Source organism: Mastomys coucha, unplaced genomic scaffold (assembly GCF_008632895.1).
Source record: "Mastomys coucha isolate ucsf_1 unplaced genomic scaffold, UCSF_Mcou_1 pScaffold15, whole genome shotgun sequence".
Classification (NCBI taxonomy): Eukaryota; Metazoa; Chordata; class Mammalia; order Rodentia; family Muridae; genus Mastomys; species Mastomys coucha.
In genome coordinates this window covers 88,133,708-88,158,523 of record NW_022196897.1, presented here as the reverse complement: position 1 = coordinate 88,158,523, position 24,816 = coordinate 88,133,708, and the positions used below count along the sequence as shown (strand labels likewise).

At 43.3% G+C, this 24,816-nt stretch overlaps 1 protein-coding gene across 3 annotated transcripts in view; it reads right to left on the bottom strand.

The window, feature by feature from the left end:
• Window positions 1–24,816, bottom strand: part of Slc1a2 (solute carrier family 1 member 2) — a 126,704-nt gene that overhangs the window by 38,849 nt on the left and 63,039 nt on the right. For all 3 annotated transcript variants that reach the window (XM_031371160.1, XM_031371162.1, XM_031371161.1), the window contains exons 2-5: window positions 11,043–11,182; window positions 8,451–8,603; window positions 6,446–6,696; window positions 2,419–2,584 (exon numbers count right to left, since the gene is read on the bottom strand). In XM_031371160.1, the coding sequence (XP_031227020.1) occupies window positions 2,419–2,584; window positions 6,446–6,696; window positions 8,451–8,603; window positions 11,043–11,182 (710 nt within the window). The remainder of the gene's footprint in view (window positions 1–2,418; window positions 2,585–6,445; window positions 6,697–8,450; window positions 8,604–11,042; window positions 11,183–24,816) is intronic.

Below are 24,816 nucleotides of genomic sequence, written 5' to 3'. Positions count from 1 at the left end.
TTGTTTTTGTTTTTGTTGTTTTGGTTTGTTTCTTTGTTTTTTGGAGGGGAAACTGAGGAAGGAGAAATTTACATGTAAATAAAAAAATATCTAATAAATATATATATTAAATTTCATATATAGAAAGAGCAGTTGGCACCAATTTAAGCAATTGGCGTTAAGGTGGGTATCAAGAATTGGTTTGGTGCTTCATCTATTTGGCTGTTTTTTGAGAGCATTCTTGATTTATAGCTCAAATTTGTCTTTGAATAATCATCCTCCTGTCTCAGCTTTCTGAGGGCTAGAATTATACCACAAACTAGCTCTCCAGATTTCTTAGGAGAAAAACATGTCCTCGGAGAAGTGGAAGGCTGAACCAAGATTGTATCTTCCTGTATTGCAATGCTTAGTCCTTGGGGTTTTCCAAAAACCAAAGACCAGAAATACAGAAAAATAAAACAAAAAAACAAAGCCACTAACACTGCCCTTCCAAGGCCATGAAAAGAACCTTATTTCAGCTGTGATTGGCAAATGGGAAGTTTCTCAACAATCTAACTTCCCTTGACTTCACAGTGCCTTGCTGTGTACTTAGATGGAATGCTGGATTCAGCCTGCCATTTCCCTGGGTAAACATTGCCTAATTGAAACTGCTCACTGGAACAGGGGTATTTCACTTGAACAAAGCCCTCTTAGACTTGGTCGTTGGGGTTGAGCGGGTTGCCAGTATTTTGAAATACTGGCACAGCCAAAGGTCATGTGACTTTCTAGAATCCATTAAGACTCTGGAAAGACTAGAGTCCTCTGAATTATTCACTCTGAAGTATCAGCGGTTGCTTTGTTAAGGAGGGTGGGATCTAAAGTTATGACCCACCAGAAGGGCCCCCCGGGAATTGAGAAGGCCCTGAAAGGGTTGTAGATATCTTTGCAGTGGAAAAGGAGGCTTCTGGGTTATCAGAAATGCCTCCTTTGCAGAGGGACTTTCTCACTTCCTCCTCCTCCTGCAACTACTACCTCTGGCTTGTTACTGAATCTCAACTGTGTTTACTGATCGTTTGTTGCCTGGCAACCCACTTAGCTTATCTCCTCCCTCACTCTCACCTAACCGGCTTTCTTCTAGGCCAAACAAAGAACATCTTCTCCAGTCCTCAGGCACAGGGCTATTCAGCTCCTCTGCCTCCCTCTCTCTACAAGTCCATGGAATACAACCACAGTGCACAAAACAATCAAACAGCGCTGCCAATCACATCCTACATATGAATCTTTTTTAAAAAATTATTTTATTTATTTATTTATTTAGACTAGCCCATGCATTTGGAACATACTTACCCTAAATAATTGTTATTTGTATTGATCTAAAAATTCAAGTTTATCTACTGACAGTCCAAGGAGATGAGAGCATTTGATCTCTTGATGACAAAGGTGACAGGACCACTGAGCTCACCCATCTCTAAACAGTTCTCACCTGAGTCCTTAGAAACTTCTTTGCAGATTCTTGCTTACAGATTCATATCTCCTTTTTTTTCCATTTTGCAGGCAAATGACCCATTTTCTTAACACCATTAAACTGAAGAGTGATGGAAATGGGGGTGAATAGGCCCACCCTAAAGCCCTAAGGTGGCTGGGTGATTAGTAAGTCTGGACAAATTTGGAGCCAATCCCGTGAAGAAAACCACCTCACCCCTGCACTTCATGGCATGCTTTCTGGTTGAGCTCCTTGGCTCTTCATCCACTTTTAATAATGACCAGAGCTTGTCTGAACACAGTTGGCTGTATGTGCTAGGGTGCTTTACAGGAACGACCTCATTTCATTTTTACAGTGGTTGGTCCACAAACCTGAGCCAACCCCATTTCCAATTTACAGCTGAGGCTCAGAGAAGTAGAAAGACTTGCCCAGGAGCAGACAATCAATGAGTGCTTCCTAAACCCACATCTGTGTAGATAAAGAGAACCTCTGGACTGAATGGAGAGAAGGCATCAAGCTTGAGGAGAGAGGTCATATATATTCTATAGTCCCCCTTTGTTCCCTAATCTAATGCTGTCCAATGCTAGTGTCCTTTGCTATAGACTCGAAGCTAGGATGGGGCAACAAGCCATCCTAGTCAGTTCATTAATCCAGTTCATTAAATGGCTAGTTAGATAATGTGGCTGACAAATGTCAGCTCCTTCCTCTTTTCCCACCCCTGATCTCTGACTGCCATGCCCCTTTGGGGTCTCCCTTCTGCCCATCCTCCTGTCTCTCTTCCTTCATGGCTCAGCGCTGGCTCAGTGACTCTCATAGTGTTTCCCAGAGAGAACCTTCTGCGCCACCTAGAGGACGGTTTACTGGGTTTTCTGAGAAGAAACCTTGGGAGGCTGAGGACTGAGTGAAGGCGGCTGCTGAGAAAGGCTGACACTGTCCAGAAGTCAAAGGTGATGGATGCTAACAACCACTATGCCTACCTAAGACATTCATCCCATCCTTGAACTCCAGGCCCTTCTTGATAACGATCTTGGTTTCTTCAGGGGCCTCGTTCATGGTCTCATTCAACATGGAGATGACTGCCTTGGTTGTATTGGCCTCGTCAGATGGAGGTGCCACCAGAACTTTCTTTGTCACTGTCTGAATCTGATGGAGCAGAGAGGAAAAAGAATAAAGGTGAGGGATGGTCTAAAAGGTCAACAACAACCCAGCCAGCCATATAGCTGAACCTTCCCAAGATGTTAACTACAACTATGAAATGCCAAAACAAGGCTAATAAAACTGGGGAATATTTTATGTTTATATTCTTAATAGAGTATTAACTCATTGCATATACAGTATGGTGCAACTATCCTACTAACAAGATTATTACAAAGTTTATGAAATTCATTTGTCCCCTAAGTACCCTAAGCAGCACAGTTGCTATAGCTGGGGGATATGTGTCCGTTTTGTCCTCCCCATGATAACACCTCTGTGATTGGGGGATGATGTCACTAGTCCAACTTAGTTGCTCTTCCAAATTGTGAGACCCAGGTAGATATTCTTTCTGCTGGACAGAGTCATCAGAAGCATGTCCTAGGCTCTGGGTCCTTCCAAAACCAGGCTCTGTCAGGAATCTCCATCTGGGCATCAGGGGTAACAGCTACCCGACAGCCACCTTTCTGGGATTATGTAATTCATATGCAAGGTGGGAAATATATACTTCTTTCAGGCAACGAAGCCAACTCACTCTTGCCTAATACTCCCCTAGCATCTCCCATGCTATTCCTCGACATCCGTGGAAGTGGGTTTAATTTTAAAGGTGTCAGGCATCCTGCATGCAAAAATTCACAGCTCAGCCTCAAAATTTACCACTTTCAAGGGTATTAAAATAGAAATCATTCAAAATCCTAGAATGTCTGTGCTGGCACATCAGAGGTGACAGATGGCTGAACCTTGAATAGATACAGAAGACGATGCAGGAAGAAGTCAACTGACTTTTCAGACGTCATAGTTATTGGCAGAGCTGACACTTGAACTCAAATGGCCCAACCACCATTGAGTTCTTCCTACCACCTGCACCATATGCTAAGTTATACTGACTTGATTCTTCTGTGGCTGGGCTTGACAGTTAGCAAGGCTGAACTGAGATAACAAGAACAGGAAAGAAGAATGGGCAAGCTTCTCTAGGAGGAAACAGGTGTCTTCCATGTTAGTCTGGTCATATACACTTGAGCAGGGTCAGAGGAGACCCAAACTTGGCTACATTAGCAGAGAATGATCCAAGTTCTGGGCAATAGAAACATGAAGAGAAACCACAGAAGTGACCAGAAGGGAAACTTCTGGATGTGGCTGCCAGATTCTAGGCAATAAAGATGCAGACCTTATCCTGGGAGGGATGAAGAAGCCAAAGTGTGGACTACTCTGAAGTGACTATCATGGATGACAAGCAGGATCTGGTGGAAGGCTGGTCGTTAGGGTGTTACATCTTTCATGTCCTACAAATAACCCAACACCTGATTTCTAGTACATCTGTGGAGCCAGATTCAACACAAATCATGCTTGATTTTAAAATCTAGCTTCCCAACTGAAGGGGTTTCAGTTGAAGCTGAGGAGATGGGAACATTGGCATTCTGGCCACATCTTATGGCCAGGTCTCAGCTCATATTTCCATACATGAATTCATACATATTGGGTTTGAACCACTCCATCTGTATACCTGCTGTGGGACCTGAGTCCAACTTACCAGCACCCCTCGCTAGAAAACTCACAAACATCTCCTAGTTGACCTACATGCCTTCCTTCTTACCAGCCTCCTGCCTTCAGCTACCTGTAGTCTCTCATTGGTCCCTAAAAACAGATGGGAGGCTGTCTTGCTTTGAAACATTCAGGGCCTAACTTGAGCAAGCCGAGACTACGGAAAGCTGTCTCTAATGGGAACAGTTAATCCTTCCTCTTTTTGCCCTGGTTTCTGACTCTAGTCAGGAATCTCCCTTCGCTCAAGATAGGCAATCTTTTTGTTTTGTTTTGTTTTGTTTTTCAAGGCAGAGTTTCTCTGTATAGCCCTGTCTGTCCTGGAACTCACTCTGTAGACCAGGCTGGCCTTGAATTCAGAAATCCGCCTGCCTCTGCCTCCCAAGGGCTGGGATTAAAAGTGTGTGCCACCACCACCCAGCAAGATAGACGATCTTAAAACACTCCCTGCCAGGTCACAGGGATCCAGAAAGGATGCTAGTGACCCTGTCCTCTATCTCTGTTGTGTTACTCTGTAAAAATGGTCTTCTTTGGTCAAGGCCCTTGAAGTCAGGGTAAAGATCTACACTCATTCCCACTGTCATGTAAAAGATTGTTCACTGCTATTTCTCAAATTGCCCCAACTCAAAGAGGTCTTAACCCTGGCCTTAGCTGGGGAAAAAAAACTAGGTTGCCATAGGAAGATGTAAGATTGTGGTAGGGATGGAACACATCCTGATGTAGTCTTCTATCCCTTAAAGCCCAGACAGTATGCTTTGCCATGGGGCAAAGCCCACCATCAGCCGTGGAACAACCCAAGTGTGAAAATGGCTAACGGTACAGAAGCTCCACTCAACAACAGCAGAGTAATGGCTCCAAGTGTCTGGGGCTTTCTGGTTTTGCTTCCCAGGCTGAAATGAAGTTATCTGGACAGATGTGATTAGACACAGGCAGAAGATCCAGATCTGTCCTTCCTGGGAGCTCTCATGCCTCCCCACCTGTTTTTTCTTGGCAAATTTCCTAGGATCTATAGCACCAAAATTTCAAAACTTCCAAAATTCAAAAGCAGCTATTGTATCTACCACTCCAAAGCAAGAAACTTCATCTTCCAAGATGGGGCTGGCAAACATATGAACAGGGGATCTTATGAACATAAGATTTCTTTCTCCAGCTTCTATTCCCTCTTCCTCCTACTTTTCCAGTCTAGAATGGGGTTCTTTAACATAAGTCCTCATTGACTTAATTATACATATTTATGGTGTATAATGGAATATTTCCATAAAAAAATACATACATATGAAATATTTCCATACATGCTGTCACTGATCAAAAAAGTCAAGATGATGAGCAAATTTCTCATTTTAAATATTCATCATTTTGAAAATCAGATTTTTCTTCTAAACTGCCTGTCTTATTACTTCATTCTTCAATGCTTCCCTGAGAATGGCTGAAGAACACACAGGCTCCAGCGTAGTCTTTTCATGAGCTAATGGGGACTGAAGAATGTGACAACCTCAGCTGGCTAAGTAGTCAGAAAACTGAGCAGAGAGTGTGTCCTTGGTTGGTAATTAGGTGGTTTAATTTAGCAGGATTATATGGTTTTTTAAGGTTATAAGCTTGTGTGTGTGTCCATGTGTGGCTGTGCTTGCATGTGTGTGCAAGTGTATGGGAAGGCCAATCGATGGCTGATATCAGCATCTGCCTTGGTCTTTCTCCCCATTATGTTTTGGACAGGGCCTCCCAGTGAACCCAGAACTTGCAGATTCAACATCACTGTCTGGTCAGCAAGCCCCAGGAGTCCTCCTGTCTCTGCCTCCCCACTGCTAGGATCATAGATGCATGATGTATTCGCAATTAAAAAATTACACTCACTCCCCTGTCTCATCTTGAAGACAGATTACAGATTCTCATTTTGTAGGACAGATTAAGTCAGGCACTTTTTTCTTTAATGGCTACACAGAGCTTTGGGATAGTGTTGAGAACCACTGGGCAATTTAGAGGGTTGTGAACAAGAGTGGTAAAAGTGTTCGTGTGCAACTCAGAGACAGGAACAAAAAGAAGAAAAGAGGAAAAGGTGAATCTCAGAATGATATTAAGGGTGTAGGCAACAATCATTCCAGAAATGAGGCCATCTGATTCTAGCTCTAGAATATTCCAGAGCACAGCATGCAATACTCAAGTCTGACAGAGACCAGAACATATTTAGAAAACTGCTATTCAGAGTTGAAACTGTCTCTAAATTATCATGGATCAAGTGGGAGATTGAACAGGGGTGACTGCGAGGCTCTGGGTTACCTGTTGGAAACAGGCTTGCACCAGGTTCTCCGGGAAGAGATTTCTAATGAGATCCAGGAAGGCATCCAGGCTAGACACCTCGTCGTTCTTCTTTCCTGGCCCCAGTTGCTTCTTGAGTTTGGGATTGCCAGGGTGGATGGCCAACACCAGGATAACCCCCAACACGGCGGCAATGATGGTCGTGGACATGTAATACACCATGGCTCTTGTGCCTAGGCGGCCGCTGGCTTTAGCATCCAGGCCTGACAACCCTGGGTTAAAAAGAAATCCACAAAGATCAGTTCTGCTCTTTTCTACTCATGTCCCCATCTCTATATACCTACAACCCCCTGGCTTCCTATCATTCAGGTCTATTAGTCGTCAACTTGCACTCCTCTGACTAAATATGTGACCAAATTCCACACTTAACCTATCTATTTTCTAGGGTTATTTTTGAGATTCTTGAGAACCTGGGGAGTTGGTGACTCATGGTTTACATATGGCTGATCTCAACCTACCTGTCAATCACTACTATATGTGTGAAAATAACATGGAAGGGTTTTCCATTTTTAATTCCAAGGTAATGTCTTTTCCATTTTCATGACCTTCAATCGTCTTCTCTGAAGCAATGGTTAAGCTGAGGATAGCATTTTGCTCTTGTTATTATTACTAGTTATTGTCCTTATTCAGGAGAATCAAAAGCTGGGACATCAAAGTCATGGTCAAACGGCTCTAGAATACACTACAAGAGACTGAAATGGAAACCCAGCATGGTCCTCCTGTGCCCCTGTGTTGAAGCATGGTGGTTCTCCTGTCTAACCTCATGTGGCTATCGGAGAACATATCTAAGAAGCAGCTGCCAGCACCACGTGCAGCATCTGTACTGAGGGCGGCCAGAGGAAACTCCAAGTCAAGTCATACAGGCCTCAGCCTCCACTGGGGTTTTTTCTCCAGTTGTTTCTTCAGGGTGCTCACTTCCTGGTTTCAGTTCCTACCTTTACTAAACAGAGAGCTAGAACCCTTTTGTGAGGACCTGTCCTTTTTTTTTTTTTTTTTTCATGCCAGGGGAGGAAGTTGGTGTGAATTTCTCTGAATTAATACGACCCATGTATGACCCATCTCTTTCTAGAACCCAAAGGCAAATTCTGGGCAAAGGAAGCAGGCTCTCTCTACCAGGCTGTCTTGCATATAATCTACTGAAGAGGCCTGAAAACATCTTCTCTGGTTTGGAGAGAAGCACAGACTCACTCAACCCCAGGGTTTAATGATAAGGAATTCAGGTTCCTGAACGCTGAACCTGAAAGCCGCTGATTCTGGTGTAAGGCTGGGACAACTGAGTCAGTTGGAGTCACTGAACCTCCTTTCCCTCACAAGGGTGTCGGTGCAGAGGACAGCTCTGAAGGCCACCAAGCTCACTGGTACCTAGCTATGGACCAGCTTGGAGCCTCCTACTATTAACTTCAAACTGGTCACTAAGTAATACATCATACCCTGTTTCAATAATATTGTCTGATAAGAAGAAAATTATCAGTATGAGTTCAAACATAGGGAAAAAATCAAATCAATTAATTATTTTAGTCAAAAATATAAGAAAACATGTTATCACATATTAAGTATACCTTTCTATTAAAATGCCTTCAGCTTTCTTGCCTAGCATTTAATCTCTTTTAAATGCATATCTTCCTGTATGTTCAAGTGAATAATAGAGGCAGTGTACTTTTTCACTTACAATCTCTATCATCTGAATATGTTGAAAATATTAAAAATGAAATAACAAGATAGTATTACTTTTAATACATGGCTGTTCTTTTGTATCATTGATAGATGGAAAGGCAAAGTGAATGGCAGATGTATTGTCTTTCTTTTTAGGATCAACAATTCCTATTTCAAAGACAGGAAGCCGATCAGAGATGCAGTGATATAGAGAGTGGAATTTAGTGACTCAGTCAAAGAGAATCTCCTTTGAGCCCCAAAGCCAGCCCAGGGCTATGCCATATGTGGGCAGGCGCTGGGCAGGAGCTCTCACCTGTGATTAAACTGGAGATGATGAGAGGGAGGATGAGCATCTTCAGCATCCTCATGAGTATGTCCCCCGGAAAGGCTATCAACATGACCACATCAGGATGGATGGGAGATGCCAAGCGAAGCAGCCCTCCACACACTGCTCCCAGGATGACACCTGTTGAAGGGAAAGAGGCAACCTGAATTCAGTTTCTCTTCCCTAGTCAAATGAATAGCTTCAAAGATTCCTTTGAGTGATTATGATCTTTTTCATGTGTCTGGTTATTAGACTATGAATACCACAAAATAAAGACATTACGTGAGGGAAATTGATTTTGACAACCAGCAAGACACCTTTCTGTAACAGACCCAATTATTTTAACACCAGAGGAGTCCAGAAGAACATTTTTAACACTCCAGGGGAAAAATGAAGACTTGACTCCAAAATCTTTTGAGCTATTGATTGCACATAACATCACAAATTCTCAGAAGAACCACTTCTCAGCAGGCAGTATTGTTGTTTTCTTTTTTTCTCTCTCAGCCAGATCTGCCGATGCGATCTAGTGTTTGGTATGTTGTATGTTTTCTTTTTTAAGTGGAAGTCAGACATATAGGACAAGGCTCTAAGGATCTATATAAGCTAGGAGGAGTCAAGTTGAGCAGACATGCTGTTGGCTTTACAGACTCCTACATTCCACAGGAAAAACTTTAGATTGTTGAAAATGGCTGGCCAACATAACTCCCAAAAACATAGCCTATGATCTAAGTTACAGATCCCCTGGTAATGGGGGAAGGAGTTGCTAGGCTTGTGGGTTATGGAGTTCATTATAGGGACATGCAGAGAAGGCTACAGCTGAAGGGCAGATCCTTTTCCTGTCTCTACAGGTTTATAAAAATGTACTGTCGATTTTCTTGAATTCCTAGGATGAATGAGATTTGATTACATAGTGGATGATTCTTAAAAAACCCCAGCCATAAATGGATGGATCTGGAGAATATCATCCTGAGTGAGGTAACCCAATCACAAAAGAACAAACACGGTATGCACTCTCTGATAAGTGGTTATTTATTAGCCCAGAAGTTTGGAATACAGGAAGAACAACCCACAAACCACAAGGAACTCAAGAAGAAAGAAGACCAAAAGGTGGACATTTCATTCCTTCTTAAAAGGGGGAACCAAATACCCATGGAAGGAGTTGCAGAGATTAACTATGGAGCAGAGACCAAAGGAAGGGCAAACCAGCCTAAATATAGCTATCACCTGAGAGGCTCTGACAGTACTTGACTAATACAGATGTAGAGGCTCACAGCCATCCATTGAACTGAGTACAGGGTCTTCAATGAAGGAGTTAGAGAAAGGACCTATAGAGCTGAGGGGTTTGCAGCCCCTTAGGATAAACAACAATATGAACTAACTAGCACCCTCAGAGCTCCCAGGGTCTCAACCACCAATCAAGGACTGCACATGGATGGGTCTGATTGTTCTGACAGCATGTGTATAGTAGAGGATTGCAAATTCGATCATCAATAGGAGGAGAGGACCTCGGCCTTGTGAAGGTTCTGTGACCCAGTGTAGGGAAATACCAGGGCCAATAAGTGGGAGAGGGTGGGGTTGCAGGCATGGGGAGGGGGGAGGCAACAGGGGTTTGTTTTTGTTTGTTTCTTTGTTTTTTGGAGGGGAAACTGGGAAAGGAGAAATTTACATGTAAATAAAGAAAATATCTAATAATAATAAAACAAAACAAAACAAAACAAAACAAAAAAAAACCAGCCATGGCTATGGTTCCCTGTTTCTAAGAGAACTGAGTCAATCCCCAGTTTTGATTCTGGTCCACTGACAGTTGAGATGCTCAAGGTGATCCAGGGTATGAGAGAGATTGTTCTCTGTGTAGTCTAAGTGAAAGCCGAAGAACAAGGAGGGAATTAGGAAGAGAAACTGTGTAGCTGTCATTACAAGAAACTGCCATTTACTCTGCTTTCAATACACCCTGTAGAAAACCCAAGACCAAGACTGCATTGACAGCTCAGACAAAGGAATCACTCCCAGAATGTCTTGAAGCTGGGCGGCACTCCTCCAAGATGACTTGGAACATATCTGGGCATCAGAGTGAGCCTCTCCATGGTCCCCTCCTCAACTTGATCATTCAAAGTCAACGACACTCCTGGCAAAGGCCTATTCTTCTTAGTGGGGTTTTCTGGGCCGGTTGTCCTTATCTTCATGCAAGTATGTCTCTGAATGAGGTCTACTGATTACCTGCTCTGGAGTCGTTCATAAGGTTGGCTGCATTGCAGATTCCCTGGCCTGTCTCCCAACAGCTCAAAACAGTCTCCACAAGTATGTTTGGGAACTGCACATTCACACTCACAGGAACTGTATATGGACATTATAGAGAACTCACAGGTTGCAGAGGAGAAGAGATGGCTAGAGTTGGTTTATGGGTAAATTTTTGCCATTGGGGCAGTAGTGCCTAATTAGGGTCCCACGCCCAGGTCACCCATCTTCCTTTCCTCAGGGAAGGAGCTCTGAGATGCTAGCTCCCATACAAATCAGGAGAGCAATAGAAAAAAGGGTTGGGGTAATCTCGGAGAAAAGAGTATAGAGACCTCAGGCACCTACCAAACACAGTCAATGAGAGCAGGAGGTTCTTCCCCAGCTTGTCGCACATGCGCATGCCCAGGCTTCGGTGCTTTGGCTCCTCCGAGCTGAGGTGGCTATCGTGCATGCGCACTTCCACCTGCTTGGGCATATTGTTGGCACTGCAACAGAAATGAAGCCCCTGGTTAGTGACTCCCTGAGCTGAGGTAATCGGGCTCTCCTTTAAGCAAAGTAGGAAGACAAAAGAGGAGTGATGAAGTCACACTGTATTCCAGTTGACCCGTAGGGAACATGGATACACTTACCACTATTACCTCGGATTCCCATAGTAAGAGAAAAAGCACCATGAAAAATAGTCAGGTTTCCCAGGAATCATTGCCTTGCTGACACTAGATCGGGAGAGCCTCTACTCCATTTTACTGGGGTAGGCTTCAAAATCAACAGGACATTAAGGTTTCAAATCCAGATACATGAAGTTATGAAATTTGAGCTCTTTCATTCTCTTAATCATGAGGGACGGGGTGTGTAATATTTTTCAGGAAAGTCACGGCCTGAAAAATTAGAATGCCCCTAAGTTCAAATCTTCCACATCCCACACAGGTGAAAGTCACATCTGCTGATAACTCAAACCTTCCCTCTGTTCTGCAAAAGGCCACTGGATTCAGTTAAAGAAAGTTCAGTCAAAGTGTGGTTTTAGAATGTCACTTGTGTAACCAGAACTCTGGTAAACTGCCTACAAGTAAAGGCCACTCAGTCAAAGCAGTGTGGCTTCAGGCACACAGGCCTTTGGATCACTACCATCTTTGAATGTCACTCAGCCATTTTCCAGAGGCCCAGCCCCAAGTAAATGCAAGCTATCTTGGGAGTCTGCTCAGGAGAACCACTGCCGGGCAAGTGAGGACCTTGTTTTCCCTCCTACTACCATATCACCCGTAGGCCAGTAAGGCTTTTAGAATGAAGCTTGTACATTTCCACCTTGGTAAATTGAGGATTTTTTTTATAGTCTCTATTTACGAATATCATCATTTAGTGGATGAAACACACACACACACACACACACAAAACAGATGAAAAGACAGTAACACCTGGAGGGACACATCATTGATAGACAGCATGACAGTGCCTTCCAAGGAAGGAGGGTGGTACCCTTGCTCGGCTATTCTGACCAGGCTAGGCAAACCTTCACAGAAGCAGCATCTTCCTGCAGAGCAATGGCCTGGCAGCATCACTAATGATAATGGGAGGAGTGTGGGCTTCAAGCATCTAAGTCCTCACTCTGTGCTTGCTAGCTGTGATATGGTATTTAATGTGTGCCTTCCTCTTTAACCAGAGCCCAGAGGCAGAGAACAGGGTTCTAAAGATGCATCATCTGGGAGGATACAGATATATTATAATCCCCAGATTACAATATGGGGAAGAGAACTGCTACTCCTTCATGAAAATTTAGTAAATGGCTTGGTAGGTAAAACACTTGCCCTGCCAGCAGGGAGCCATGAGCATGGCTCTTAGAAATTGCATTACAAATCTCATTGTGGTGACATACATTTATAATGCCAGCACTGGGGAGGCACAAACAGGTAGATCCCTGGGGCTTGTTGGCTAGCCGGTCTAGCCTATTAGTGAGCTCCAGACTAAATGAGAGGCCTTGCTTCAGAAAAGGAAGTTTGATGGCCCTTGAAGAATGACCTTTCACTGCCACATGCACATGCGAACATGTACACACACAGCTGCACACACATGTGCACCCACCCACCTGCACAACACACATATACACAGGGACAAAATGTTTAACAAGATACAGTGGTGTGGTGCCTGCCATAGGCAGTTTCTTTCTCTAGAGAACAGGAAGAAGAGGAAAGGCTTATCAAGCTCCTGGTAAAGATGACAATAAGTTAACCGACCCATCTAGTGGCCCCAGCATTCCAACAAGACGTTGAGAATTTAGCTCAGTGCTAAATCTCTGGACCTAAACACAATGGCTTACTTTTTCATAGCAAGCTGTTTTAATGTATTTACTATCAAAATTCCCTAAAAGCTTAGGAATAGTACTCCACAGTCTGCCAGGATGCTAAGGTAAGAGTGAACAGCCAAAACCTAAAAGCTTCTTAGTGACCCCTATATTCTCCTTACTAAATCGCTGTTGCAGGCAACCTCTGACTTCAAGCCACATGGGGGCACTTAGGGTCACTCAGACCACCTATAAAGCAGTATGGCTGCTCCCCACGTTCACAGGGATCAGCGAGCAGTCAGGACCACTTCCTTCACTGCCAAGTGAAACAACACAGAAAGTGTTCTGTGCAGCAAGCAGGAGGGAATGATCAAGGCCAGCTCTATAGCACAGAGAGATCACATTCCTAGTTTTGCACTGGGATCTTTTTCCATCTTTAAACAATTCTCCAGGCAGAACTGTGCCGTAAAATGAAGCTCAAAACTAGAAAATGGCCAGTGAGGAACAGAGGCAATCCATGTGCTGAGATAGCAAGCACACTTCCTTAGCCAGCCCCTCTCCAAACTCTGGCACCACCCCCCTGCCCCAAGATCATCAACCCTCTTTCTTTCAGCTTCATTTATACCTGGTTGCCATTGAAACTAGAATCCGACCCACTCTTGACATTAGAGTGAGGCTAGCAGGTATTGAAAGCAAACATTCTTGTGAGTCCCACATGATGTCATGAAAGTGTTAGACATCAAAACAGTCATGGTAAAGTGGAAACATGCAGATGTTAGGCTCACATCTGTACCCAACCCCAGAAGGGTCTGTGTGCCTGTTGCACACATTTCTTTGCTATTCAAAACTGCAGCTTGCTTAATCATTTGCTGTTTTGGCTGTGACAAAAATGTCCCGGAAGCCCTGACTCAAAACAGCCACATCAAAGTGGCAGCATCAAGATGTCCTGAACCCACAGCGCTTACTTAGAAGGTCTCCCATTTGCTTTCTTAAAACTAAGCAGATGTTTATGACTTCTGAGTTCCTGAAATTTACACGGGAAAAGTAAGCTTGGTCATATAACTTTATTATCATTACTAGGGGTCTCCACCATACTCCTGTGGAAGGCAGAGTACACCAGTCAGGAGTCAGTTCTTGTCTTCCACCACAGGCTCTGGGGATTAATTTCAGGTCGCTGGGCTTGAACAATGGCTCTTTTACCCAGTAAGCCATCTTGCCAACACAGTGAGTAAGTTTTAAACTAAATCAGAGTCTCAGTTGCAGCCAGGGATGCAGGGAGCTCCCCAACTATCTGCAAAAATTTACAAGTCTGGCCATTTGTCACATCTCTCAAGCCACAAGGGGAGTTTAAAAAGGAGAAGATTCCAGAATATGAATGTGAAACATTAATACCAAAGATGATTACATACCACAGTGTAGAGCTGCTTCTGAGCCTACATTCCTTTAGAATGTACGTATATGCTGGCTACTAAACAAGCAGCAGCAATGCCGAACAACATGCATAGATTCACTGACTAGTCTCCATTGGTCAGACATTATACTCTGTGACAAGAACCTCTGCCTAGAAAAGGGAAGGAAGTGGGGTGGACTGTAATTATCTGCTGCATGTCTGGGCTGTGATAAAGTCCTGAGTGGGTTGCTACTAGGAATCTTTTGGGTTTTTTTTTTTTTGTTGTTTTTCGAGACAGGGTTTCTCTGTGTAGCCCTGGCTGTCCTGGAACTCATTCTGTAGAACAGGTTGGCCTCGAACTCAGAAATTCCCCTGTCTCTGCCTCCTGAGTGCTGGGATTAAAAGCATTCACCACCACTGCCCAGCTTGTTTTTGTTTTTTTTTGTTTTTGTTTGTTTGTTTGGGTTTTTGTTTGTTTGTTTGTTTTTGCTACTAGGAATCTTAAGAATTATGCTAATTCAGGTTTGAGAAGGCATAACGAGTGTTCAGGAAAGGTCTCTTGGAGGGGTCGATTCCTTAAAAAGTCTGGATCTTAAAAGTCTGTTTTAGCTTAAATCCCTGCATCCTTTACCAGTCTATGAGCCCTGAGAGAGCAAACCTTCCATATAAGCACAAACTGGGAATTGAAGAGGATCCCTAAGAGATGCCCGGCTTTCCTTTCTCCAGATGTTGGCAACATATTGTTCCAGCACTCTCACACCATTTGGCCTCCAGGCCTCGGATTTCTTCTGGGATTACAGTGCAGTCCCTACTCTGTAAGAGCTACTAAAAACAGTACAGTAAACAAAATAAACCCAGACCAAAAAGCTCTTGCTCTCGTCTAGTGGGAGAAAGAACACGTGGATAAACTTACCACAATGATAACGACACAGGGCAGAAGTAAAGACAGTGTGAATATACACTTCTGTATCAAGTGGTTGGAGCAGGTTGTGAGCATCAGCCTGGAGGAAATTCGGAACCTCTTTGAATTCTGAAATTTGTTCTTAGCTTAGTAAGTCAGTAGAATAAATAGGATACGGCCACCTAAAACTCCCACCAAATATAACTCCTTACATCTAAATGTTGGATTTTGGCATGCACTCTGATTCAGATGGTTGTCAAATAAGTAAAGCTGGGGCACACAGTGTGGCAGAGTTTCAATGACTGTGCCAACTGCTGCACAGATACAAGGCTACTCATAGGAGGGAAGATGGACAGACAGAGGTTCTAAGGTCTCAATACTGTAACCGTTTGCTTCCAGGTCAATGAACAGAAAGGGTAGAGCCTGATGTATGCAGTTCCCCTGCATCAACACGGTCACTTCAAGTTTGTGCTTGCATCCTTTTGTTAATGTCCACTCTCAGTGTGCAAATAGAACAGGGTGAAAAGGAATTTGAACACCAAGGCAGGGAACTGGGGTACAGCAACCCCACAGTGCTGTGTTCTTCCCCACTCTTACCACAACTCCTGAGTTGCACCCTAGAGAATGTTAGTCACCTCTATTCCTACTTGGGTACATCCTGGGTCAAGGAGCAGGCACTGAATTCTCAACATTGGAAGCTGGCTCAGTCACACCTTTTCTTTTGGTCTCCATTGCCCAACAAAGAAAGGCCACTCAACAAGACAGCTAGGGGTGGGGGATAACTAAACCTCTACCGTTAACATACGTAGCTTCTCCACTGCATTAACTAAACAGCTGGTCATGTTGCAACTGTTACCCAGCCCCTTCTCACACACATGCACTTATCACACAAATGCAGCTTATCGAGCACATTGTGCTCCATGACTCAAAGGGAGCGCATGGTGGAGAGATGCTAAGTTTGCTCTGAATCTGCTTTTCATTAGCACTCGATTCTCCTCACTCTGCCAAGAGCCTCTAATAACAGGCTCATTAGATGTGGTGTCGGGTTCTGATTTCCTGAAGCACACTCTCATGTTGCCTCATGTGGCACCAATCCTTTTTTTTTTTTCCTCCCTTGCTCTCTCGGTGAAGTGGCAAGAGAACATCCCTCCAGGAACATTTTACCCGGAGTTTGTGAAGTCTACAACATATTTTTTTTTCTCTGCCCCTCCATTGCCCAAGTCCAACCCTAGGCCTACGGGTCTGGAAAACACAGTGGGGTACAGATGTCACCAACACCTTCCTGGTAGGCCAACCCTTAATAATAAAAATTATGATTGCTGGCTTTCCCCTTTGTGTTTCGGCTAGTGGTACTCCATTTGAACACATACATCATGTGGCAGTGAGAATAGCTAACACTGTCCCCTAGCAAAGATTCCCCCAGCTCCCCAAGGGACACTCCATTATTGACGTAAAGGGCTTGGAACTCAGTCACAGACTGAAATTTAGACAGTGTGCTAGAAAGTCCCTCTGCTTGTTGTATCCTGTAAGGCTTGGCTAAGCATGAAGTCTCTCTCTGACAGTTACCATGTCTTCGCAAATCCTACGCACATCATCTAAAGGGTTACAGACTCCAAAGTCTCCTTGGGTCCCTTTATCTGATCCTTCTTCAGCCCCTGTGCCCATTCATTCAGCCACAGAAATGCTTTCTGGAAAGGCCCTAATGAGCATGGTTGCTCGACATTCCACTAGCTCCTCCAGGCTTTGTGTCTGAGGGGCGAGGCGCTGCCTAGAGCATAGCCTAACCTGTGCCAAGTCAGGAGGCTGAGGCCTTCTGGGAGATAATATATGCAAAGGCACCAACAGAGTATGTGATGCATAGTTGGCACTGGATTTGGTTTCTTTCCTTTCACTCAAATGCCTCCAATGGGGCAAGAAGACTGTGACAAGTTAGCTAGCCACGTTTAAGTTTTAGTAGACACGCTTAGTTAAAAAGTGATCTTATGATATTTTAACCAAGTAAGAGGGGCCCAAGAAGTTCCCAAGCCTTTGGCCCTCTTTAAGGTAGAATAACCAGACAGTCTCATATGGAACATCGGGTGAGCCATTGATCTGTATCTTAGTGAACTTTCTGTTGCTGTGGTAAACTGCAACTTAAGACAACATGGGAAGGAAAGAGTTTATTTCATTTACGCTTGCAGGTCACACTCCGTCACTGAGAGAAGCCAGGGTAGGAACTCAGGCAGGAACCTGGAGGCAGAAGCTGATGCAGAGGCCAGAGAAGAACACTGCTTACTGGCTTGTTCCCTATGGTGCTCAGCCTCCTTTCCTATACCGCCCAGGACCACCTGTCCAGGGGTGGTGCCACCTGTAATAATCTGGATCCATCAACACCAACCATCAAGAGAAACTGCCCTACAGATTTGTGTACAGGTCAGTTCTCTCCATGTATTTTCTCAACTCAGAGTCCTTTTTCCCAAATGACCCTACCTTGTGTCAAGTTGGCATAAAACTAGCCAGCACAATTATGACACCTCTGTACTTTAGGGAAGTCCTCCTGAAGAGAGTCACTTCAGGTTGTCTTGACCTCATGCACCTGCCATTTCCATAAGGACTTACACACCAAGGAATAGTTAGTTCCTAGGGTCTGGGGAGGGCTGGGTTGAATGTTTGACCATTCCAAATTGGGAGTTGTTTCTAAAATCAAGGTGACACTATGGCCTAGACATGGACTAGCATGCTGGCTAGCCCAGTTCACGAAGGTACACTTCCAGAGTTATTACTATCAACCTCTAGTTCGTGGAACATAAGACTGTATCAAAGCCCTTACATAGCTCCAACAAAGTAGAGAGACCATGCAGCATGTCCTGAGCCGCAAGGAATGAGGACCCATTTCCAGACGAATAAAGGCCATGTTACTTCCAGCAAACTGTCTCCTCGGGCTGAAGTATCCTTTTCATCCCTCTATCCAGCCCAGCCTTCTTAACTGACTCTATGTAACCTTCAAAACTCAGGCATGCTTTCATCCAAAGGCATCCACTGAGTCTCAAGTTCAAGATTTTGATCCTCCCTCCCCAGGTTCCCACATCTTCCATGCTTTCAAGGCCTCTCTCACACATTGTGGCTTGCTTTCCCCATCAGAAGGTAAATGCTGGAATAAGACTTTCATATTTCCACACATGTAGCATGATTTCTGGGGGAAGTTATATGTTTAATAACCATAAGTTGGATGGATGGATGACTAGATAAAATATATAATCTAGTCACAAGTTCTGTGTGAAACTCTGTCTTAAGAAATAGAATAGTCCAGAAGTCTGAGAATGGGGGAAGAAAAATTAGAGAAGAGGGAACAAAAATGGCAAACAGTAAAATCCTATCCTACAAGAAGCCAGAAACATCTGCATTAGGAAATCCAGTGGATAGCACGAAAAGCCAGGTCAGCACACATTCCTCTTCTTTGAGAGTCCCCTGTCATTCCCTACTCATCTGCATCTTCTAGAAAACTCTTCAGAGAGGTGGTGTGTCCACCAATCTGAGATGCCAGCCAAAACCTAGATCTGTACTCTACTTCCCTCTTTGATCACCCAGATGAACACAGACTAAAAGCACACCTTCCTCTGTATGCTGGGCAATGGGCTGCCTCTAAATCGCTTCCACCATCCAAGCAAGCATTTCACCCCTCACAGAGGATTCGTGCCCTTTCTCTCTTTCTCTTTCTTTCTTTCCTTCTTTCTTCCTTTTTCTTTCTTTTTTCTTCCTTCCTTCCTTCCTTCACTTCTTCCTTCCTTTCTTCCTTTTTCTTTCTTTCTTCCTTCCTTCCTTCCTTTCTTCCTTCCTTTCTTTCTTTTTCTCTCTTTCTCTCTCTCTCTCTCTCTCTCTCTCTCTCTCTCTCTCTCTCTCTTTCTCCCTTTCTCCCTTTCTTATAAGCTATTAAATCACCAGCTTTTGATTGGTTGCTAAAGTTCAATCCCTGCTGATACCACCAGCTAACTGCCTGAGTGTTCAAGTCTCAACTAATTTGATATGCTAATGTTTCAGTGAATGAAGTTCTACCAAGACATTTCTTTTCTACAGAGGTACATGTCACTTCTCACACCCAGAGCTTGAAGGAAGAGCTTGGTTCATGGTGCTCAATATCAATGCAGAAGAATACAACTTCCTTCTTCATCCACTCGCATCTCCACTAAAGTTTTTAAAGGGTTTGTGTGCACATACACACACACTGGCTTGGGTGGGGTGGGGATGTCAGTGCACATGCACGTGTCACAGTACCTGTGCAGAGAGTAACTTGAGAGAGTCAGTTCCCTCCGCCCACCATGTTGAGTCCAGGGATCAAAGTCAAGTTGTCAGGCTTGGCAGCAAGAACCTTGTAGCTGCTGAACTGCCTTGCAGGCTTCAAATCCCCACTTTTTCATAGACAGAGGCAGTTCATGGAGTCTTAGGAGTTAATTTCTACTTAGACCAGAGTTCTCATAGACTTTGAAGTTGTGTCTGGAGTAGCTCCTTCCAGAGCCCCCAATCTACTTTTCATGCCTCTCCAATCTTATATTACACAATTTGTCCCAGTCACATGGTTTGCTTCATGCCTCAGTGCCTTCCCCACTAGACTACGAACTCAATGGAAAGAACATATTTGCTATTCCAAATGAGATATCTGTGAATGGGTGTTGGGACTCCTGAAGATACCAAAATTTCAGGACACAAAGTCCCTTATAGAAAATGGTCTAGTATTTACATGAAAATCTTGAATCATGGAAAAACCCTTCATCTAATGTGACTGTACTGTGAATTGTTGCTATTCTATAAAGTTGAGAAATATTGACAAGCACAGTAGTGAGGTCTATATATATTCACCGCAGACATAATTTTGATTGTTTGTTTAACAGATTTTTGGCTGGCTGAATCAACAGATATGGAATCAGAATTGTGTACAAGGTGTATAGTTACAATAGGGTGAGGGAAGAATGATGTGAGGGTGTTAGAACTATCCATGTCTACGGAATCTGGGAGACACCTATAGAAGCAAGGGAAGGAGCCTTCTATAATCAAACATGGAGTAAGCAGTTTATCCTATGGATATACGAGGCTTCAGAATGATGCATAAAGAAATCACAAGAAAGGATGTCTGAAGTCCCTTGGCGGACAAGTCAACAGGATTCCAGGTAGCACCTAAGGATGCTGCCAAAGGCATCTAAGGCTTTTACGTGCAGCAGTAGGTCATAACACCACTTTTTATGCACATCATGAAGTCATTCCAACAGAGCCACACACCAATAGCCCTGGAAGTAGTAAAAAGTCACCATACTGGCCACTGGATCATCAATGCTTGACTCCTGAGCATCTATCTCAGTTAAAAGGCTTCCATTCCAAGTGTCCTAGAAAAAAAGCTTCACTCCTGCTCAATTTATAAAAACTTCAGTTTGGGGTGTGGCAAATGTTTTTCCTGCATCAATGATTTACATGGTCGATTCTTAAAATTATGACATCCAAAGATCACATCTGTCTTTGTTGTATCCTCTATAATATGGCATGCACAGTGGCAGCCATTTATTGGGTATTGAGTAAAACCAGAAAATTGAATTAAACATTAGGACAAAATACAGTAATGGGGTTAGATGAGGTCTACAGTGTTCCTTGAAAAAGACCTCTGGACTCAAATACAGAGCGAGACTTTGAGTTAAGACAGAAATGTCAAGCTTTTTGTGCCCTGCACATTCTTGCCTTCTTCCTCCACCCACGCTCTCCCAATCTTACTGAGGCGACATTGAGCACACACTGAGCCTTTTGTACCTTACTTGAAACCAGACCCAACTCTGCAGTCCTTTAGTAAGAAACAGAGAAAGAGAAGAGGTTTCCATCATAACCTACAGAGAAAAATTATTTTGTACATTTTCATTTGAAGAACAATTGTTCTTTCCTCAGTCCAATGTGCTAACAAATCATAAACCTCATCTAGAAGAGGTAAAGGAGCCACGTTGGCTACTGCATCATCAACATTTACTCCTGAGTACCCAGGTTAAAGGCTTTTCTTTCCAAGAATCTCTGAAGAAAGCTTTGTTCCTGATCAACTTAGAAAACTTCAATATGAAGTTTGGCATGGCTTTGTCTCAAATTAGTGGCTTACTTGGTTGGCCAAGGCTGTTGATTTTATATTTGAATTAAAATTAACCACACATAAAGGCAGATTGGTTTCATTTCAAAATCCATATTTTACATCTCTTAAAATATGAAACACATAACCATTGTGTAATTCACCCCTGAGTGGTAGTTGTCAGTTAGAAATGAGAAAAAAAAAAAAAAAACACTTTTAGTAAGACTCCACTACAACAGTCTCCACCAGTCTCTTTTGCCTTCCTAATAAAAACACCAAGTATCAATTAACATTCATCAACAAGCACTCTGTGATGTTTTTCTAATGGAATATAAATTGCCTCTTCCCTGGCTCCTCTAAAATTGAGTTGCATCACTGTACAGATGAGACCATCCTCAAAAGTAAGTATCGGGTAATTTAATAGTGAATCTCTTCGATTTTACCAAGGATGTCACATATTTATAACTCTGAGTAGATTCCCGAGGGATAAATGTGAAAACGAAATTGATCTCACTTCTGAGGCAATGCAGAAAGACCAACATGTGACTGGCAAGTTATAAGGGGGGGTGGTGCTTCACCTTCTTCTCTGCTATCTTCTCATTATCAATGGTCTAAGATTAGATCTCTCAAGAGTAATGACTCAGTGTGTGCTAAGACACCCAGCCATGACTTCAGCCTTTTCTTTACAAGTCTACAGTGGGGGTAAGTGTTACAGACTGTGTGCTGTGCTCACAACCTATAAGGGCTGGCTTAACGGCAGGGCTTGACAGCATCTTTTAAGGCAGATGTTTTGTACACTAAGAGGAATGGCTTTAGTCATGTCCAAGAAGAGAAAGCAGTGTTGAGTAACTTGCTTGTTGTCAAGTAGCTGAGAAAGGGTAGGGCTGGGAATCATAGCTCTCATCTGTCTCTATCAAAGCCCAGTTCTCTTCACTGCGCATGGTGACTAGAAGAGCTAGAAGGTTAAGATAAGAATAATGTCCACAGGTGTTGGTTAGTTACTAGGTCACAGAACTGATTTTAGTTATCCGTGTGTGTGTGTGTGTGTGTGTGTGTGTGTGTGTGTGTGTGCGTGCACCCATGAATAAGGATTGCTTTGTTTTATTTTACTGATCTCACGCAAACTTCTCATTCTTCAGTCTTGCTAAGACACCCACTGTCAAACTCACAGCTGCTGATTCACCATAAATATCCACAAAACTCACTTATGAAAAGCAAGACACCTTTCTCCCAAGATGATAGCTGCTTGGGTGGCATCAGGGCATGGGCTTGAAACCTAGGGATGGCAATGGTGTTTGCATAAGCAGGGAGAGTAGGATGAAGTCACCAGGACTGGCCCACCAAGGGTTCAGGGCCACTCTAGCCTGTCATCACCCCTTACCTTAGGTTCTCAGGTGACGCTGAAGATCTTGATCCCAAACATGACATTAGTTTAATTCTGGCTAAGAACAATGTTCAGATGAGTTTGAAAGTACTCTTTCCCTCTGAATGATCAAGATACTATGTTTTGGAGAAAGGATGACAATTCACCATAAATTAGTCACAATATTCTATGGCCATGCAAAGCAAAATACCATCTAGGAACTTCAGCCCTTCCCCAAATAAGATGCTGATTAAATATTTCTTGATGCTGTCAGCACAGATCTCTCTGAAGGAGACCCAGATATATGAGCTCCTTAAGATGTGATCTTTTATTTAAATCTATTTTAAACAAGATACATGAACACATAAAAATATACAAATTACCATGTGACACTTGAATACCTAAACATATTGTGAAATGTGTAGATTGAATTAAACATGCCTATCTCCTCAAATATTTGTCATTTCTTTTGGGGGGAGAACATTAAAAAGCAACCTATAGCTTTTAAAAATATATTGTACGTTATTGTTTTTTCTCTCTTGAGTAGTCGTTCTCAGTTGTTAGGGATTAGTTCTAATGTTTTGTCACAAATCACATGGGACTCTACATGTCCAGATATTGAGGATCTCTGTGCCCAATTGGTTTTTGATTAGTCAATAAAGTCAATTGCTGGACAGGGAGACAGAAGCAGGACTTTTAGATTTCCCAGACAAGGGATGACGGGAAGAAGGAGGAGCAGAATTGCCATGATGGGAAAGCAGAGAGATCAAATTTAAGAGTTGCAGGAGATAAAGCATTCAGCCATGTATATATAAGTCAGGGAAGCAGGCCCAGGAGCCACTTCCTCGCTTGAGTCTGGGGTAGCAGAGATGAAATATAGATTTAGCAAGTATTAACTCAGGGATATCGGAGAGTAGTGTGTAAGCCACATGGAGGTTCAGGAGTGGCCCAGCCATTGTGCTAGTTAAGGCATATCAAACTGTAAAGGCTGTGTGTGTGTGTGTGTGTGTGTGTGTGTGTGTGTGTGTTTTCATTCGCTAATCCAGAGAATTCTTGTCAAGAAGCTTGAACACCCACCAGGAGCTCAGAGAGGTTTAGCAAATTACCTCTACACTCAGTCAGCAGGTTAAGTGGTCTTGATGATGATACCATTAACATCTAAGAGCTTTGAGGGACAGAGACTATTTTCTGCTTCATCCTCCTAAGAGCAGCTCTATGGCTGGCAGGGAAGGACTGTGTCATGTTACTATAACTCTCAAGTTATAATGAAGAAACTGAGAACATTTAGCTTGCCTAAAATCATGTACCAAGCAACACAACCACAAGAGAAACTCATGTTACTCCAACTTCAAAAGCTCAGGTTTTGATACTATACTCAAAGTAATTGAGTAGCCTACTAAAGTACACCTCTGTCCTCTGGTCCTGGACTTAAACCCTACCATCACCTCAGTGAAAGTGGTAGATCATGGTTCATCATGGAAATGTTTGCTGGCCCCTGGCTTAGAAGAGTGGTAAACCAAATTCCCAACCCTGCTTAGTTTTTTCTAGCCCTTGGGGACCAAAGGCTCTAGGGTTTGTTTTCTTGACTCATGAAAATCATTTTTGTAATGGGTTTTGTAAGTGGATCTGGGTGATGAGAGTAGGGCTAAACCTAAAAGGTAGGAAACAGGAGCTGAGGGGTTATCCACTTCCTTTGGTCACTGCAGAGTGCCTGGTTAACCAAAATCCAGGGAGAGTTTTCCAGAATTGTAAAGAATTTGATGAGTAAATTTCAGGGCACACAGAAGTTCCCACAGGCCTCTTTCTGACCATGGGGAATTTGAGGGGAATCCTTACACCAGCCAACCTGAGAACTAGCGGTTTGAGGACTAGTTCCTACCTGCTAAGCCAATTCAAACAGTAGCGAAGGGGGTAGTCAGTAAGGCAGCAAGTGAGCAGGCATCTATTCAGTTCTTTGCTTTCCAGTGCACTGAGGGACATTTCATACACTTTGTGTGAGATGAACATCTGAGTCATGTTCACAGCAAGGAGTTTCCCAGACTCATTCAACAACCCCCAATCCCAAATCAGTTCTTTCTACTAACTCAAGGACATGGCAAGAATCTTAACAACAATACTTCCAT